This window comes from Heptranchias perlo, chromosome 24, assembly GCF_035084215.1.
Source record: "Heptranchias perlo isolate sHepPer1 chromosome 24, sHepPer1.hap1, whole genome shotgun sequence".
Classification (NCBI taxonomy): domain Eukaryota; kingdom Metazoa; phylum Chordata; class Chondrichthyes; order Hexanchiformes; family Hexanchidae; genus Heptranchias; species Heptranchias perlo.
Window position 1 is genome coordinate 6,058,520 of NC_090348.1, and position 16,620 is coordinate 6,075,139.

General features: G+C 41.5%; 1 protein-coding gene across 3 annotated transcripts in view; it reads left to right on the plus strand.

Annotated features, from left to right (window-relative positions):
• The window catches only part of ints13 (integrator complex subunit 13), a 68,936-nt gene that overhangs the window by 24,425 nt on the left and 27,891 nt on the right, over positions 1-16,620 (plus strand). The window contains exons 8-12 of one of the 3 annotated variants that reach the window (XM_068004669.1): positions 6,784-6,868; positions 8,746-8,772; positions 10,655-10,678; positions 12,113-12,202; positions 15,575-15,664. In XM_068004669.1, the coding sequence (XP_067860770.1) occupies positions 6,784-6,868; positions 8,746-8,772; positions 10,655-10,678; positions 12,113-12,202; positions 15,575-15,664 (316 nt within the window). The remainder of the gene's footprint in view (positions 1-6,783; positions 6,869-8,745; positions 8,773-10,654; positions 10,679-12,112; positions 12,203-15,574; positions 15,665-16,620) is intronic. The other 2 variants (XM_068004671.1, XM_068004670.1) reach the window with 2 other exon arrangements.

Consider the following 16,620-nt stretch of genomic DNA (forward strand, 5'->3'; position numbering starts at 1 on the left):
CAGAGTGCAGTCACACCTCAGAGGAAAGCATAGGTACAGGAAGGGGAGAGTGGGACTGTTAGTCAGCAGGGCATGGGGACCCATTTAGGACTGAGATGAGGAGAAATTTCTTCACTCAGAGGGTTGTGAATCTTTGGAATTCTCTACCGCAGAGGGCTAGGTGCTCAGTCATTGAGTATATTCAAGGCTGAGATCGATAGATTTTTGGACTCTTAAGGGAATCAAGGGATATGGGGATCGGGTGGGAAAGTGGAGTTGAGGTTGAAGATCAGTCATGATCTTATTGAATGGTGGAGCAGGCTCAAGAGGCCGTATGGCCTACTCCTCCTGTTTCTTATTTTCTTATGTTAACAGAGGGGAGATGGAGGAGGAGGAGGTCCTGCAGACACTGGTCCTATCCAACAGGTACAATGTACTTGATACATGTGAGAATAAGGAGAAAGACTGTGGGGTGAACAGCCACAATGCTGACCTAAGCATCCTGGAGCAGAGAGCTGTTCAAAGAGGGGTGGAACAGAATAGAAATGTAGTAGTTATAGGGGATTCAATAATTAGGGGGATAGATAGCATCCGCTGCAGCCACGATCGAGAGTCCCGAAGAGCTTGTTGCCTACCTGGTGCCATGGTAAGGGATTTCTTGGTACGGCTGGAAGGAATTTGGAAAGGGGTGGGGGAGGGGGAGGGGAAGATCCAGTTGTCGTGGTCCATGTCAGGACCGATGACACAGGGAAGAAAAGGGAGGAGGTCCTGCTGAGGCAGTATCAGGAGTTAGGAGCTAAATTAAAAAGCAGGACCTCCAGGGTGGCAATGTCAGGATTATTACCCGAGCCACGTACTAATTGGCATAGGGACAAACAGATCAGGAAGGTGAACACTTGGCTAAAGGAGTGTGTGGGAAGGATGTGGGATTTCATGGGACGCTAGCACCAGTACTGGGACAGGAGGAAGCTGTACCGTTGGGACGGGCTGGGACCAAGGTCCTAGCAGAAAGGATAAATAGTAGAAAGGACTTTAAACTAAATAAATGGCGGGGGGGGTTCAGTCACAAACAATAGTAAAATTGATAGTTTAAAGATAAATAAGAAAGGAATAAGAGCAGAGTTCAGGACACAAACAATGATATAGATACTCCAGGTGAAGGGAATACTAAAATAAGTTATAGCAGGAGTGACATGAGAAACGTGTTAAGTTAAACGGTATGAGAAAGATAGCATCAGGTTAGGGTCTCGTGCCCAAATAAGATTTTTATATACTAATGCACGAGTATAAGAAATAAATTAAGTGAATTAGAGGCTCAAATACAGCTTAGAGGGCACGGCTTAAGGGGTAACATGTTAGCATGGATAAAGGATTGGTTAGCTAACAGGCAACAGAGAGTAGGCATAAATGGGTATTTTCAGATTGGCAAGATGTAACGAGTGGAGTGCCACAGGGATCAGTGCTAGGGCCTCAACTATTTACAATCTATATCAATGACTTGGATGAAGGGACCGAATGTATGGTTGCTAAATTTGCTGATGACACAAAGGTAGATAGGAAAGTAAGTTGCGAAGAGGACATAAGGGAGTTTGCAAAGGGATATAGATAGGTTAAGTGAGTGGGCAAAAATTTGGCAGATGGAGTATAATGTGGGAAAATGTGAACTTGTCCACTTTGGCAGGAGGAATAGAAAAGCAGTATATTATTTAAATGGAGAGAGATTGCAGAGCTCTGAGATACAGAGGGACCAGGGTGTCCTCGTACATGAATCACAGAAAGTTAGTATGCAGGTCCAGCAAGTGATTAGGAAGGCAAATGGAATGTTGTCATTTATTGCAAGGGGAATGGAATGCAAGGGGATATGTTTTGTTACAGTTGTACAGGGCATTGGTGAGACCACATCTAGAATACTGTGTGCAGTTTTGGTCTCCTTATTTAAGAAAGGACATAATTGCTTTGGATGTGGTTCAGAGAAGGTTCACTCGATTGATTCCTGGGATGAGGGGGTCATCTTATGAGGAAAGGTTGGACAAGTTGAGCCAGTGTACACTGGAGTTTAGAAGAATGAGAGGTGATCTTATTGAAACATATAAGATCCTGAGGGGACTAGAAGGGGTAGATGCTGAGAGGATGTTTCTCCTTGTGGGAGAAACTAGAACTAGGGGCCACAGTTTAAAAATAAGGGGTCTCCCATTTAAGACAGAGATGAGGAGAATTTTTTCTCTGAGGGTCGTGAGTCTGTGGAACTCCCTTCCCCAGAGGCAGGGTCATTGAATATTTTTAAGGCTGAGTTAGATAGATTCCTGATTAGCAAGGGAGTCAAAGGTTATAGTAGGTAGACGGGAAAATAGGGTTGAGGTCACAATCAGATCAGCCATGACCTTATCAAATGGCAGAGCAGGCTCGAGGGGCTGAATGGCCTACTCCTCTTAATTTGTATGTTCGTATGACATGATGGCCATTACTGAGACATGGCTGCAAACTGGTCCTGATTGGGAGTTAAATATTCCAGGTTATAAGGTCTTTAGAAAGGATAGGGAAACTGGAGGAGGAGAGGCAGCATTATTGATTAAGGACACTATTACAACTTTAGTAAGAGAGGATTTCGGCAAGGGAAAGCAATCAGCGGAGATTCTATGGTTAGAATTGAGGAATAAGAGAGGATTTAAAACTGTAATGGGAGTTGTCTACCGTCTTCCTGATAGCAGCAATGAGGTGGCAGAATGTATTAATTCAGAGATTAGAGAGGCTTGTAGCAAAAGCAGAGTTTTAATGGGAGACTTTAATTTTCATATAGATTGGGGAGAGCAGAGTAGCTCAAGTCAGAAAAGTAGTGAATCTCTTGAGTGCATTCAAGATAGTTTTCTGGAGCAATATATTCTGGAACCAACAAGAGGGCAGGCCATTCTAGATATAGTAATGAGCAATGAGCCAGACTTAGATAAATGTTCCCTTACTCTTAGATTAACTAACAGTCTTCATAACATGATCGAATTCAATGTTAGGTTTGAAAAGGAGAAACTTAACACAGTTACTAAGATTCTAGATTTTGGTACGGCAATTTTAATGGGATGAGACAGACTGATGACAGCAAACTGGTCAAAACTGTTATCTGGTAAAACTACAGATGAACAATGGGAGGTGTTCAAAAAAGATTTTAGCTTAATGCAGGACCAGTATTATACACCTAAGGGGCAAGCGGCCATGGTCAACAAAAGAGGTGAGAGATAACAAAGCTAAAGGAAAGAATAGTGTCGATCCACGGGACTGGGAGAGATATAAAGAACAGCAAAGGAAGACAAAAAAGATAGTAAGAGTTGCAAAAAGGGAATATGAAAAGAAACGTACAAGGGATATCAAGATTAACACACAGTTTTTACAATTGTATTACAATGTAATGTGGGCCCTTTTACAATATCTGCATCTGTTTTTAATGAAAATATGGAAATGGCAGACTTGTTGTATAATTACTTTGTGTCAGCCTTCACAGTAGAGGAAGAGGATAATATACCTGATAGTCCAGGAAAATTAATAATGAATCAAGGACAGGAACTTACTAAAGTTAATGTGAGCAAGAAAACAGTATTAGAAAAAATAATGGCACTAAAGACTGACAAATCCCCAGGACCTGATGGACCAGGGTTTTAAAGGAAGTAGGTGAGGAAATTGCAGATTCTTTAGCCATAATCTTCCAAAGCGCTCTTGATTCAAGAATTGTCCCTTTAGATTAGAAAATTGCAAATGTAACTCCTTTTATTTAAGAGTGAGCGAGAGAAACCAGGAAATTATAGTCCTGTTAGTCTAACATCTGTTGTGGGGAAGTTATTGGAATCTATAATTCAGGAAAGAGTGACTGAGCACTTAGAGAAATTTCAGCTGACTATTGAGAGAGCCAACATGGATTTGTAAAGGGTAGGTCATGTCTAACGAACCTAATTGAATTTTTTGAGGGAGTAACTAAAGTAGTAAACAGGGGAATGTCTATGAATGTAGTTTATATGGACTTCCAGAAGGCATTCGCTAAGGTTCCATGTAAGAGACAGTTAGCTAAAATTAAAGCTCATGGAATTGAAGGCAAATTATTGATCTGGTTAGGAGATTGGTTGGTTAGATGGTAAATGGCATAGAGTAGGGATGATGGGTATGTACTTGATTTGGAAGGAAGTGACTAGTGGTGTCCCACAAGGGTCTGTGCTGGGGCCTCAACTATTCACTATATTTATTAATGATTTAGATAATACAGACTTAACGAGACTCCGAAGGTGAAAGTAAAGAAAGAGAGCCATATATTGAAGTTTGCTGATGACACAAAGATTGGTGGCATAGTAAGTAATGTAGATAGGAGCATGAAATTACAGAGAGACATTGATAGATTAAGTGAGTGGGCAAAACTGTGGCAGATGGGGGTCATCCATTTTGGACCAAAAAAGGATAGATCAGAGTATTTTTTAAATGGTGAAAAGCTAGGAACGGTGGCGGTCCAAAGAGATTCAGGGGTCCGTGTATATGATCACTAAAATGTAGTAGTCGGGTACAAAACATAATCAAAAAGGCTAATGAAATGAAATGTTAGCCTTTCTAACTAGAGGGCTAGAATATAAAGTGGAGGAAGTTTTGCTACAGCTATACAAAGCCCTGGTTAGACCACATCTGGAGTACTGTGTACAGTTCTGGGCACCGTAGCTTAGAAAGGATATATTGGCCATGGAAGGAATGCAACGCAGAATCATCAGAATGCCACCAGGGCTACAAGGGTTAGATTATGAAGAGAGATTACGTAATCTAGACTTGTATTCCCTGGAATATAGAAGGTTAAGGGGTGATTTGAGGTTGTTAGGATTTTGAAAGGAATTGATAGGGTAGATAGAGAGAAACTTTTTCTGCTGGTGGGGAGTCTAGAACAAGGGAACATAACTTTAAAATCAAAGCCAGGCCTTTCAGGAGAGAAGTTAGGAAACACTTCTTCACACAAAGGGTGGTAGAAGTGTGGAACTCTCTCCCACAAAACGCAGTAAATGCCAGCTCAATTAATAATTTTAAATCTGAGATCGATAGATTTTTGCTAGCCAAGGATATTAAGGGATAAGGAGCCAATGCGGGTAGATAGAGTTAGGATACAGATCAGCTATGCTCTCATTGAATGGTGGAACAAGCTAGAGGGGCTGAATGGCCTACTCCTGTTCCTATGTTCAGATCAGAGTCTAAGTCTGAAGCAGTTGTCCTGAAACCGCACATCATGAGCACTGATCGCTGATCATCCAAGTCCATAGGTATGAGGCAGATCCCTAGTGTCAGATGGAAGGTATGGTAATGATACTAGACGAGTAATCCAGAGAACGTGAGTTTAAATCCCAGCATGGCAGCTTGAGGATTTGAATTCAGTTTTAAAAATCTGGAAATTAAAAGCTGGTATCAGTAAAAGTGACCATGAAGCTGTCGGATTGTCGTTAAAAACCCAACTGCTTCACTAATGTCCTTTAGGGAAGGAAACCTGGCAACCTTAACCCAGTCTGGCCTCGGTCCCGTACCAAAGTGGTTGACTATTAACTGCCTTCTGAAGTGGCCAAGCAAGCTCCTCAATTGTATCAAACTGCTACCCGCATTGAGGGAGCACCATCACTGCATGGACTGCAGCAGTTCAAGAAGGCAGCCCACTACCATCCTCTTGGGGCAACTAGAGATGGGCAATAAATGTCAGCCTTGCCAGTGACGCCAGAATAAAAGGAAGTTGCAAACTGAAAAAGTTAATCAGAAGCAGTATTAAAGTTAAACCACAAGTGCAGGACAAGGATGTGGGTACCCAAGGGTAAAAGGGAGTTCAGAACTGATGTCAGGAAGCACTTCAGCCTAGAGTGATTAATACCTGGAGTGACCTTTTGGGTAAGGTAGAGGCGGCAGAAACTCTGGAGCCATTCAAAAGGCAGATGCTATAACCGGGGATCCATAGGTTTCTGTGGAAGAATGAACTAGATGAGCAAATTGTCTCCTCCATCAATACTTGTCAATTCTGCAACAATAAAGAACCACAGTAATGGAGATCAAGAGCTATATTGCGAGAACCAAAACTAGAAATTAGATGCATCGCATCATGTCTCCTTTTCAGTCATGAAATATCTACAAAATCTTTCAGCGAAGGAATGATAGATGATTCTGCAACAAAATTATAGAACTTGTATTGAAAGTTGCAAAGTGCCCAAACAATTTCAAAACTCCCTTGCATCATCCAATACACCGAATATCAAGCCTGTAGGCAATTATATTAACATACACAGTGAAATTTTACTCCAGTACTGTTCTTGAAAATCCCCTATGAGCTATCTGAATCTTGTACTCACATATAAAACTAACATGCTAGTGGTCTTGCTGCTAAAGATAAGGAACATTATATTATTAATGCCTATTCACATGCAGAAAAGAACTAACACAAGATGTTGCTGTTCAGGCCTGTTGTGCAATGAATAATTGAGTTCAAGGATTAAATGGTTATAAACGTGGTCTGCGCTGACATTGTGCTACTGTTGAGCCATGCCGTGCATTGTTTTTTGCACTTAAACTAGACCCTGAAATCAATCCTAATATAGGTAAGTCTACAAATGATCATAGAACGGATTTTAAAAACGTTTTCTTTTCTGGTGATCTTGAAGTAATGCTTTTAACCAAATCAGTGGCCCCAAAAGATAGGATCGAGTCAAATAGGAATTCTGCAGTCCTGCTCGACTCATAGCAGCTTAGATATAATGCTTGTTCCTCTACTGCAAACGAATCCATATTGCATTTACCATTCTGACTGTCCTTCATTTAAAGGAAGAGCAACATGCAAACACTTCTGCAAATTATGATGTAGAGCTTCTCCATCAAAAAGATGCTCATACTGAACTACTAAGAAGTGGTAAGTCACAGTTTAGACTTCATTTAGTTAGTACTTGACACAAGTGGCATCAACTTCTATAAAATTGGCGAGTGCTTGGAACAAAAAAGCAGATTTTCTCCACCCATGAAGTGTTCATTCCTCTGGTTCCAAAGGTAGTTTTTAGCCAGTCTCTGCCAACTGGGGACTGAATGGAGATGTGGGCCCAGCACTGGAAGGGGAGAGGGGTGGGGTGCATGGAAAGAGGTGGAGTAGTAGTAAAGGTTTCAAATGATTGATTTTAAATTGTTTATAAATCTATATTTTTAGTAGTTAATATATTGGAGTAATAAAAGTGATCTTGTTCATACTATAATGGAGGAATTTTCTGCATCATTGATGAGCTGAAGGGTTGGATTCTCCTCTTTCCGCACCTGGGCTATTGGAATTCCTGAGTGCAGTATATAAATTGGTTAAAAACTTACAATAAAATATGATAAATATGGAATTTCATTTATTCAGTAACTGTAACCTTGAGTATAATCTCATTTGGAAGTCTGTACACTCACTATACTTGCAGTACTTTTTCAATCATTTGCACTTTGTTTTCAATCAAGGCTTACTTTGTAGTGAGTATTGTTTGCCCCCCCCCACTCCACCCCCCCCCCCCCCCCCCAACACGTTTCCTCTTGATAGGATACCCCACCTAGCCGCATGGGACAAATCTGAAGAAACGTGTCTGGTACATGGTAGCAAGTCGAGTATCATCCATTGATGACACAAGCAAAAGCTATTTTAAAACAAACATACTTCAAAAACATACTTCACACATGACACACCCGCACCTGCTCCATAGATTCCACCCCTTCATACCAACGACTGCTGAAGGGACTGCAGCCAGAAGTTCCCCCTCCTATTCATATTCTGGTCATGTCCCCGCATCCAGCCATTCTGAGAGATCATTAGGATCACACGCTCTACTTCCTCATTACAGCAGCTGGCTCAGTGCCAAAGGGACACAACTCCAACCAACATAACCACCAGTATTCAGGGCCCCTCCCCACTGTCTCAACCCCAACTGACCCCAGAACCTAGGGCCAGGGAAAGCTGCTCCCCTCCCACTCCCATTGCAAGCAATACATTTCCCCCTCCCCCCGGCATACAATGTCCAATCAGGAAGTGCAATAACTTAATAAACTATGGGAATGCACAATATCAGAAAATGTGTGTGATTTTACATCTAAATAGTGTGTCAGCCTTGGTTCAGTGGGTAGAATTTCTGACTCAAGTCTCAAGTGGGTTCAAGTCTCACTCCAGAGGCTGGAGCACATAATCTAGGCTGACACTTCAGCACAGTACCGAGGGAATGCTGCACTGTCAGTCTTTTGGATGAGACATGGCTCTCTCGGTTGGATGTAGATGTTCCCATGGCACTATTCGAAGAGCAGGGGAGTTCATCCAGTGCCATGGCCAATATTATTCCTACACCAACATCAGTAAAACAGATTATCTGGTCATTATCTCTTGGTGTTTGTGGGATCTTGCTGTCTGCAAATAGGCTCCCCATGTTACAACAGTGACTACACTTCAAAAAGTACATCATTGGGGGTAAAGCGCTTTGGGACAATCTACAGTTGTGCAGGGTGCTATATAAATGCAAATTCTTTCATTTATAAAATATATATGTGAATATATAATTCACACTGGCTTCACTGAATATATGTGAATATACATCTATATGTACAGTAGCTTCATGAAAGTACTTTCTTGAGAACCCAATAACAAAGGTTTATTTTTTAAAAAAGCATCAGCATCCAGTCCAAGAAATAAAGCATTTAAGGTTATTATCATGCTGAAGTATACATTGTGCCATCTGTTGCATTTATTTTTGTAGTGACTGATATTTGTTTTTTTCACAGAAGGGAAGAACATGGCACCGATAACATGTATGCCAAATTTTATTATCATTGAATTGGTAGATGTTAGTATAATTATACGTATATTTTTTATATTGTGTTAGCCATCTCATCTAACAACTACTATAGGGATGGGATAAGAAAATCTGAAAAATTGTGAAGTTCTGATTCCTATGCACATGACCTTTATATATTTAAAAAAAAAAGAAAAATATCTAGCTTTTATGTGTTCCTTCTTTCTATGCTCCCTTCTTTGGACAGAAGACATGTTAATTGGAATTAGGCTGTAGGTTGTAGTCAAAGCCACTCTTGATCAGATAATAGCGGATGAATTTTGTATGGTGATTGGCAAATTATTGGAGCCCGTGTGTTGAGATGGGGATCCTACTGTGCACTCGCCCTGTCTAATTCTCCAACAGACCTCTAAGCAAAACTTTTCCCATCATAGAAATCTAAGTTCAAATCTAAATATGTTTGAACTTGGACCTACAACTAGAAGGCTAGCTGTAGAGTTAGCAGGAACATCTCTTCTAAATGTGAAACCTTTGTGATTTAAGTTTAGAACATCTATCATTAAGATGCTCAAAATACTTTTTTTTTAAACTGAGAGTACATCATTTGTCTTTTTTTCTCACTGGGCTTCAAACCTCTTGCCACCAAGAGACCTGCCTCCAGGCTTCCACCAATGCATTTAGCTATCCATTGGAGGTTCAGTGCAGTGGTATGGTAATAAGGCTTTTCTGAGTTTTATCCCAATTTTTTTCCCCCTGTCTGGTACCTTTTAATGGCAGTGTGATAGACTAAGAACTGGGGGAGCTAAGGTCCTCCATTCGGTAGTTGTGTATTTGTTTTGTGCACAGTTTTGGTAAAGTTAAATTAAGCAGTGTTGCTGATGATTTTGAAGAATCTGTAAATTTTCGATCAACATAATTTTGTAATGAGTTTTGATTTTGGTGCATTAAAATTTTGAGTTGGTCACCAGTTGTATTTTTAAGTTACTATTACATCAGATTGTACTGTTGCCTTGATTGTTCCTTTACATAATGGCAGACGATTTTGAACATGTTAAAAGTAAGAATTCCAGTTGAAATGTATTCATCTGCAGTTACATTGCAATCTCACCATTCAATGGTAGCACTCTCATCTGAGTCAGGCGGTCGTTGGACAGTGCTGTATTGTCAGGAATTGTTGTCTTTCAATTGAGATATTAAAACCGAGACTCTGTTTGCCTGTTCAAATGGATGCAAAAGATCCCATGGCACTATTTGAAGAAGAGTGGGCGAGTTCTCCCAGACGCCAACATTTATCACTCGAGCAACACCACCAAAACAAGTCACCTGGCCATTTATCTCATTGCTCTTTCACCTTGCTGTGAAGCACACTTTTTCTTTCCGTCCTTTCCTTCGCTTCCTTCCCTTCAACAGTTGTGAATATGAAGTTAATGACTAATCACAGTCTCACGGTGGTTTCCATAGTGCAACAGAATCACATTTTATCCATCTTGAGAAAGATGAATGATGGGGTACAAATTTAGTGTTGAATATATTTAAGTGTACTTGTGTAGTTAAATTTAAAGAACCTATTGAACAGAAGACTGAAGTGATGCAGGAATCTAAACATATTGTACAAAGCATATGTTCTTTCAAGCGTTTGTCTTCTGTGGTTGTAATAATACAGAAACATATGATTCAGACCATGCCAGAATCCTCCATAACCTGGCACCGGCAGAACAGAAAATGGCTCTGTCTCTCCAGATAGTGTGTAAATACTCTTATTGTAACATTTCTAAGTTGAATTTGGATTTCCAATGCTTGCACTGCAACAGTTGCAGCATAAGTTTGGATTTCTGTTGCTTGAATTCCTCTTCCTGTTAGAAGAAAAATCTTAATATCACTTCTTCTGACATTTGTAGGTGACCACTTCAAAGGAAAGAAAGGTAACTGGTAGTGTAACTTGGTGTTTCATTTAACAGGTTTAGAATTTCTTCTAAAATGATTGATAGAGGATATTGAATGGGATGGCTCAAATCTAGCACTGACAATAGGAGGAGTGCCCCTGAAAGTTAATTATCCACACCAGTCATTGCTGTATATATCAACATTTTGGTGCAAATTTCTGTTGCAGCTGAGTATAGTACAGCATATGAATCAAAATAAATATTTTTTTAAACCAACCTTGAATAATCTACGTAATTGTTTAATTTTGACTTTTTGGGTACCTTAATTTAAAAGAGATATCAAGGCCTTGGAGAGGGTGCAGCAGAGTTTCATTAAGATGATACCAGAGATAAGAGCTTTTAATTATGAGGAGAGACTAAAGAAAATGGGACTCCTTTCATTGGAACAACAAAGGTTGAGGTGATTTAATAGAGGTGTTCAAAACTATAAGTCTTAATAATAAAGTAAATCAGGGGAAAATCTATTTTCACTGGTTGGTGTGTCAGTAACTGGAAGGCATATATCTACGGACATCATCAAAAGAACAAATGGAGAGGTTAAGAGGTAGTTTTTTCCACAGCGGGTTGTTAGGATGTTGAATGCTCTACCAGAAACAGTGTTGAAAGCGGAATCCATCGTAGCTTTTAAAAGGGAAGTGGATAAGTATTTGAAAAAGAAAAACTTGGGAGTATGGGGCTAGGGCAGTGGAATGAGTTTAAGTGGAGAGCTCTTTCAGAGAGCCGGCACAGGCGTGATGGGCTGAATTACCTCTTCCTGTGCTGTTACATTCTTATACAACCACCGTTAGCAGAATGGCCATCGGTTTTAAAGTAGAGTATTTCATGTTCTTACATGGATTTTATTTGGAAGTTGCAAGTTAAGATTTATGTTAAATTGTGTCAGAAACGCAAAACGTTGACGGCTTACTTCCAATAGAAAGGAATGGTGGGCACTCACGCTCACTCTCACTGACCTGGGTGAGTTTGATCAGCTCTCTCCTGGTTAACTAGATGGAGTGCCATGTGCCAACAGGTGGGCAAAACCTGGTCATGTTCACTTGAATCACACCTCCTGTTCACTAATCATAGAGCAGTGTTGATGGGAGCCATAGAGAAAGCTGTGAAACACATGTACTTCTGGCTGAAGCTGTGCCTATTACGTACCAAAACACTTTATTTAAACTATGTCTAAAATTGGGTATGGTTGCAATAATTAAGTGGTTAAATTATCTAGGTCAGTTTGGATTGAATTCTGATGAAAATAATCTGTGCAAGCATTGAACTATATTATTTAAGTTTTTAGAATCCGCTATTCTATTTTTTTGATACTTCGCCTCTTCTAGAACATTGGGATGGAATTTTAGTTTGCTCTAAATGTTTTGAATTTTCCTTGTTCAAACAAAATGCTATCTTCTGTTTGGTTTTATCTTGCAGTTGATCCTCATCTATGCAGTAGCAATAGAGACGGTGCTGTCAAAGATACTGTGACATTAAAGTGGTGTACCCCACGAACCAACAATGTCGGTAAGTATAAAACAAGATTAAAGTAGCCGATGAAAATGATGCTGCTATACATTTCATCAAGTGAATTATTAAAAAAAACAAACTCGCAGCTGTTGCAATGTAAATCCAATTCTTTAGTACCCTAAACCATAGTTTTCATTTTGGGATATATCAGTCAATTTATCAAATTAGAATAAAACTGTTCCCTAACTGATAAAATGCACGACAAAATCTGCAATTTTGTCTGAATCTTCTAGACATTTAGGGGTCGATATTAAGGCAGAAGTGGGATCTGCGCGGGGTGGGGGGGCAGTAGCGGGTGCGAGTCGTGGAAGATCGTGGATCGCTTGGGAATGTCCCATTTCAACTGGGTTGCCTCATTATTTTACTTTCCGAGTTTCACGTCTCCGACGTGTGTGAGCAGGCGTGATGCGGACCCGCATGACGCGATCTCAACTGGACTATTTAAAGGGCCTGTGCAAAGATGGAATTTGGAGGAGTTAGGAGCATTGTAGGAGATAAAGAAAAATTTAGAGATGGAGTCAGGAAATGCAAAGATTGCGCCCTGGTTTAATGAGGCATCCCTTGATGTACTGCTGGGTGCCATGAGGGCGAGGAAGGAGGTCCTAGTCCTCAGCAATGGCAAGAGAAAACCTGCTGCTGTGACGAAGGTGGCGTGGCTAGAGGTGATTGAAGAGGTCAGTACCAGGAATGTAGTGCTCCGTACATGGATCCAGTGCAGGAAGCGGATTAATAACCTAATCAGAAAGGTGAGCACAGTTGCAGATTCACCTACATCCTGTAGTGTCCCCACCCCCTCCCCCCACTTTACTTAGTCTTTTCAAGCGTATTCCGTCACATCACTTCTCACACCCACTAAAGTTTCTGCAGCAACCATCGTTCCGTTTCAGTGCACTTCCTCGCCTCCCCCTTTCTCCATCCACCACTACCAATCACCCCAACCCTTATGTAATGTGATACCACCTCAGTAAGCTCACCCGATTCTCCAGCGCGCCTCCTCAAATGGATGCCAGTGCCACTCGTGATGCATCTGCCTGATAGTCACCCTCATCGAATGCACAGCATCCATCAGGTCAACACATGCCTTACAGACACTCTTGGTCTGTCGTGCACCCTTGCAAAAGAAGAGAGCAAGGGAGAGGGAGAGGACCGGAGGTGGTCCATCACAGATCGTACATTTGACATCTGCAGAGGAGGAGTCCATGGAGATTAGCAGGATATCAGCGTCCCTAAGCATCGCAGCTGGCGAGACCTGGACTTCACTGCTACGTGGTGACAGCATTAAATATCTCCGACCCACTTTTCATCCAAGACTAAGTCATGTTGACTTGATTTCAGCACCGAGTGAAATATGATCACCTTAATCATGCTGAATTTCAACATTTATGCATTCCCATGACTAAATCATATCCGTCTCTTCTATCCTCCAGGGCCATCCCACGAAGAACAGCAGCCCCTGCCCCTTTGCGGACGATGTTTCCTTGGAGGAGCTGATTCCTTCTGAGGATGCACCGTCACAGGACACGTGCTTACCAAGCACCAGGGCAGATGGAGCACTTCGGTGGGTCCTGTTAGAGAGTTAGGTGGGATGTCACTTGGTGAATCACAATTCACAAGTGAGCATGAGCAGAGAATGGTGGCAGGGACAGCTGTTGAGAGTCCGCGTCGGGGGGGGGGGGGGTGGACTCCTCTCCATGCTCTGTTCAGCTAGACAGAGATGTTGAACCCCGGGGCCCATCAATGAAAAGGAGAATGATAGAGGGCCTGCAGCAAATCTGTGAGGTACTGGCAGTCCTGCCACATGCACTGTCCACAATGGGGGAGTCCAGTTCAAACATTATGGATTGACATCACAGGCCATTGTGAGGATGTGTTCCATGGATAGAATGGCCTCCTCTGTGGAACCTGAATCGCAGCACACTAATCAATCCCTGCACGCCCTGACGGCGGTCGTGCAAACTATGGATGCCAACATTTCTGCCGTATTAAACTGGATGACAGAGACATTAGCTGTGGCCTTACAAAGCAGCACTGTTCTGCTCCAAGCTGCTCACCCGCAGAGAGGTAGGAGTGTTGTGCCGCTGGCCCAGGAGAGGGATGATGGCGAAAGGGGACATGGAAATGGGAACTCCACTCAAACCGTTTCCACTTCTCACTCGTTGCCCTCCCCCTCAACCAGTACCTGCAATGCTGCCTTCTCTCCCGATGGTCAAGTTCTGCCCCTGAACAGGTGCAGGTGGAACAGTCTATGGCTGGGCCCTCCAACGCCCAGAGATCATCGTCCACGAGCATCTCAGAAGTCTGCCTTATGCATTTATGTGCAGCTGACTGCAAGACCCTCGCTATGCCTCCTGTGGCATTCTGGAAGGAACCGGAGACACACAATTGAGGGTGGCTTATTCGGATGCCCTGATATCTGCCGCAGTTAAAAACGGAACAGGAGCATTCGCAGCAGGTTTCGCAAATTTGACAATTTAACCCCCTCACCCACCTCCATCCTTTGTTTGGGGGGGGTGGGGGGGGGGTTAAAATTCCCCTCTTAATCTTTGTAACAACATTGGCAATATCCTAGTTTTTATTTCTTAGATCCCAAAAGTAACTAGAGTTGACTGCATTTGGCAGCACCTCCAAACCCATAACCTACACCACCTAGAAGGACATGGGCAGCAGGTACATGGGAACACCATTGCCTCCATTTCCCTTCTACGTCACACATTATCCTGACTTGGACATATATCGTCGTTCTTTCATTGTCACTGGATCAAAATCCTGGAACGTCCTACCTAACAGCGTTGTGGGAGCACCTTCACCACACTGATTGCAGCACCTTCTCAGGGCAATGAGGGATGGGCAATCAATGCTGGCCTTGCCAGTGACGTCCACATCCTGAGAATGAATTTTTAAAAGTACACAACATCTTTGGAGTAATGGAGAAGGAATCTTAAGTGTAAAAACCAGCTTGGCATGTTCTGGTGTAAAGCATGCATAATTTTTTGGCTGTTGCTACAAAATTCCGTTATTTTTTTTCTGTAGTCCCATTTTAAAGAGCTGGAAGCTGCTGTGGCCCATTTGGGTGCTGGTTCCTGAACCTAAATATGTTCAGGTGCTTTGTGTAACCAGTCCCTGTGGTATTGTACCACTTTGTCTTGGTACTTCAATTGTAACTTCTCTTGTGCTTGGCTGCGTTAAGCATGTTTTGCCAGATGGAGGTGAAATACTTTGGCTCAGTGAGAGAGTGCATCGTGCTACTTCTGAACAAGAATTCAGAACGATTACTTTCATTTATGTAAAAAAAAATATAGGTTTCTCATCATTTTTTATGGTATAAAATTGTACTGTATTAAAATGTGTAATGCAAAGTATTTCTTTCAGAGTTGCACTATTGCACAGGAGCTTACAGAATATCACCCGTAGATGTAAACAGCAGACCCTCCTCTTGCCTAACAAACTTTTTACTAAATGGTGGGTAATTTTGTCATCTCACTTTTTAGCTGAAGTGTATTTGTGGAAGTATAATGGCATGCACTATGCATTATGTTGCAAGCTAAATAGAATGACATACTCTGCGTTGCATTAAAAACTCCTTTCACCCTCAGCATCATCTTTCACCAAATATCACAGGGCGATACTGCGATTTACTAATTGTAACTTTAATATATTTCTGTGGAAAGCTCTTGCAGCAAGACCCTAATTGGCTAGAGGGTTGATACTTGTGATAACAATAATATTAAATGGCCAATTAAGTGGGAAATTAGATGTGTGTGTATAGTTAGCTTACTACAGCTGCTCCCTGTTAGCTTACCATAGCTGCTGTCTTCTATATGTGTACTAGTTATAGATTTTTTTTATCTGTTCATAAATTCTACATAAAGGCCTAAATATTCCAATTGTAATGCTGATGTAATCCATTTAAAATGAATGGATTACCATTGGCATTATAATTTGAAAACGTAGTGTTTAAGTTATAAATGTATTACAGAAGCCAAAGGGGAGATGAGATCATCCCCTATTGCAGAACAGCCTCCTGATGGTTAGTTAAATAAACCCTGACTGTTTTGACCTTGTCTAATTAAACAGTAATGAATGGGACTGTATCTTAGTGTTACTGAATTTTGTTTGGTCAGGGGTCAAGCTATGTGTCCAGATTAAAAGCAGCAGCACTTTCAGTTCTGTTTACAGTTTTTTTCTGTTTCTTCTGGTACAAGTGACCAAACATGAATAGTTTTAAAAGCAAAATACTGTGGATGCTGGAAATCTGAAATAAAAACAGAAAATGCTGGAGAAGCTCAGCAAGTGAGGCAGCATCTGTGGAGAAAGAAACAGAGTTAACGATTCAGGTCGAAGACCTTTCATCGACGAAAGATCTTCAACCTGAAACGTTAACTCTGTTTCTTTCTCCACACGTGAATAGTTTTAAA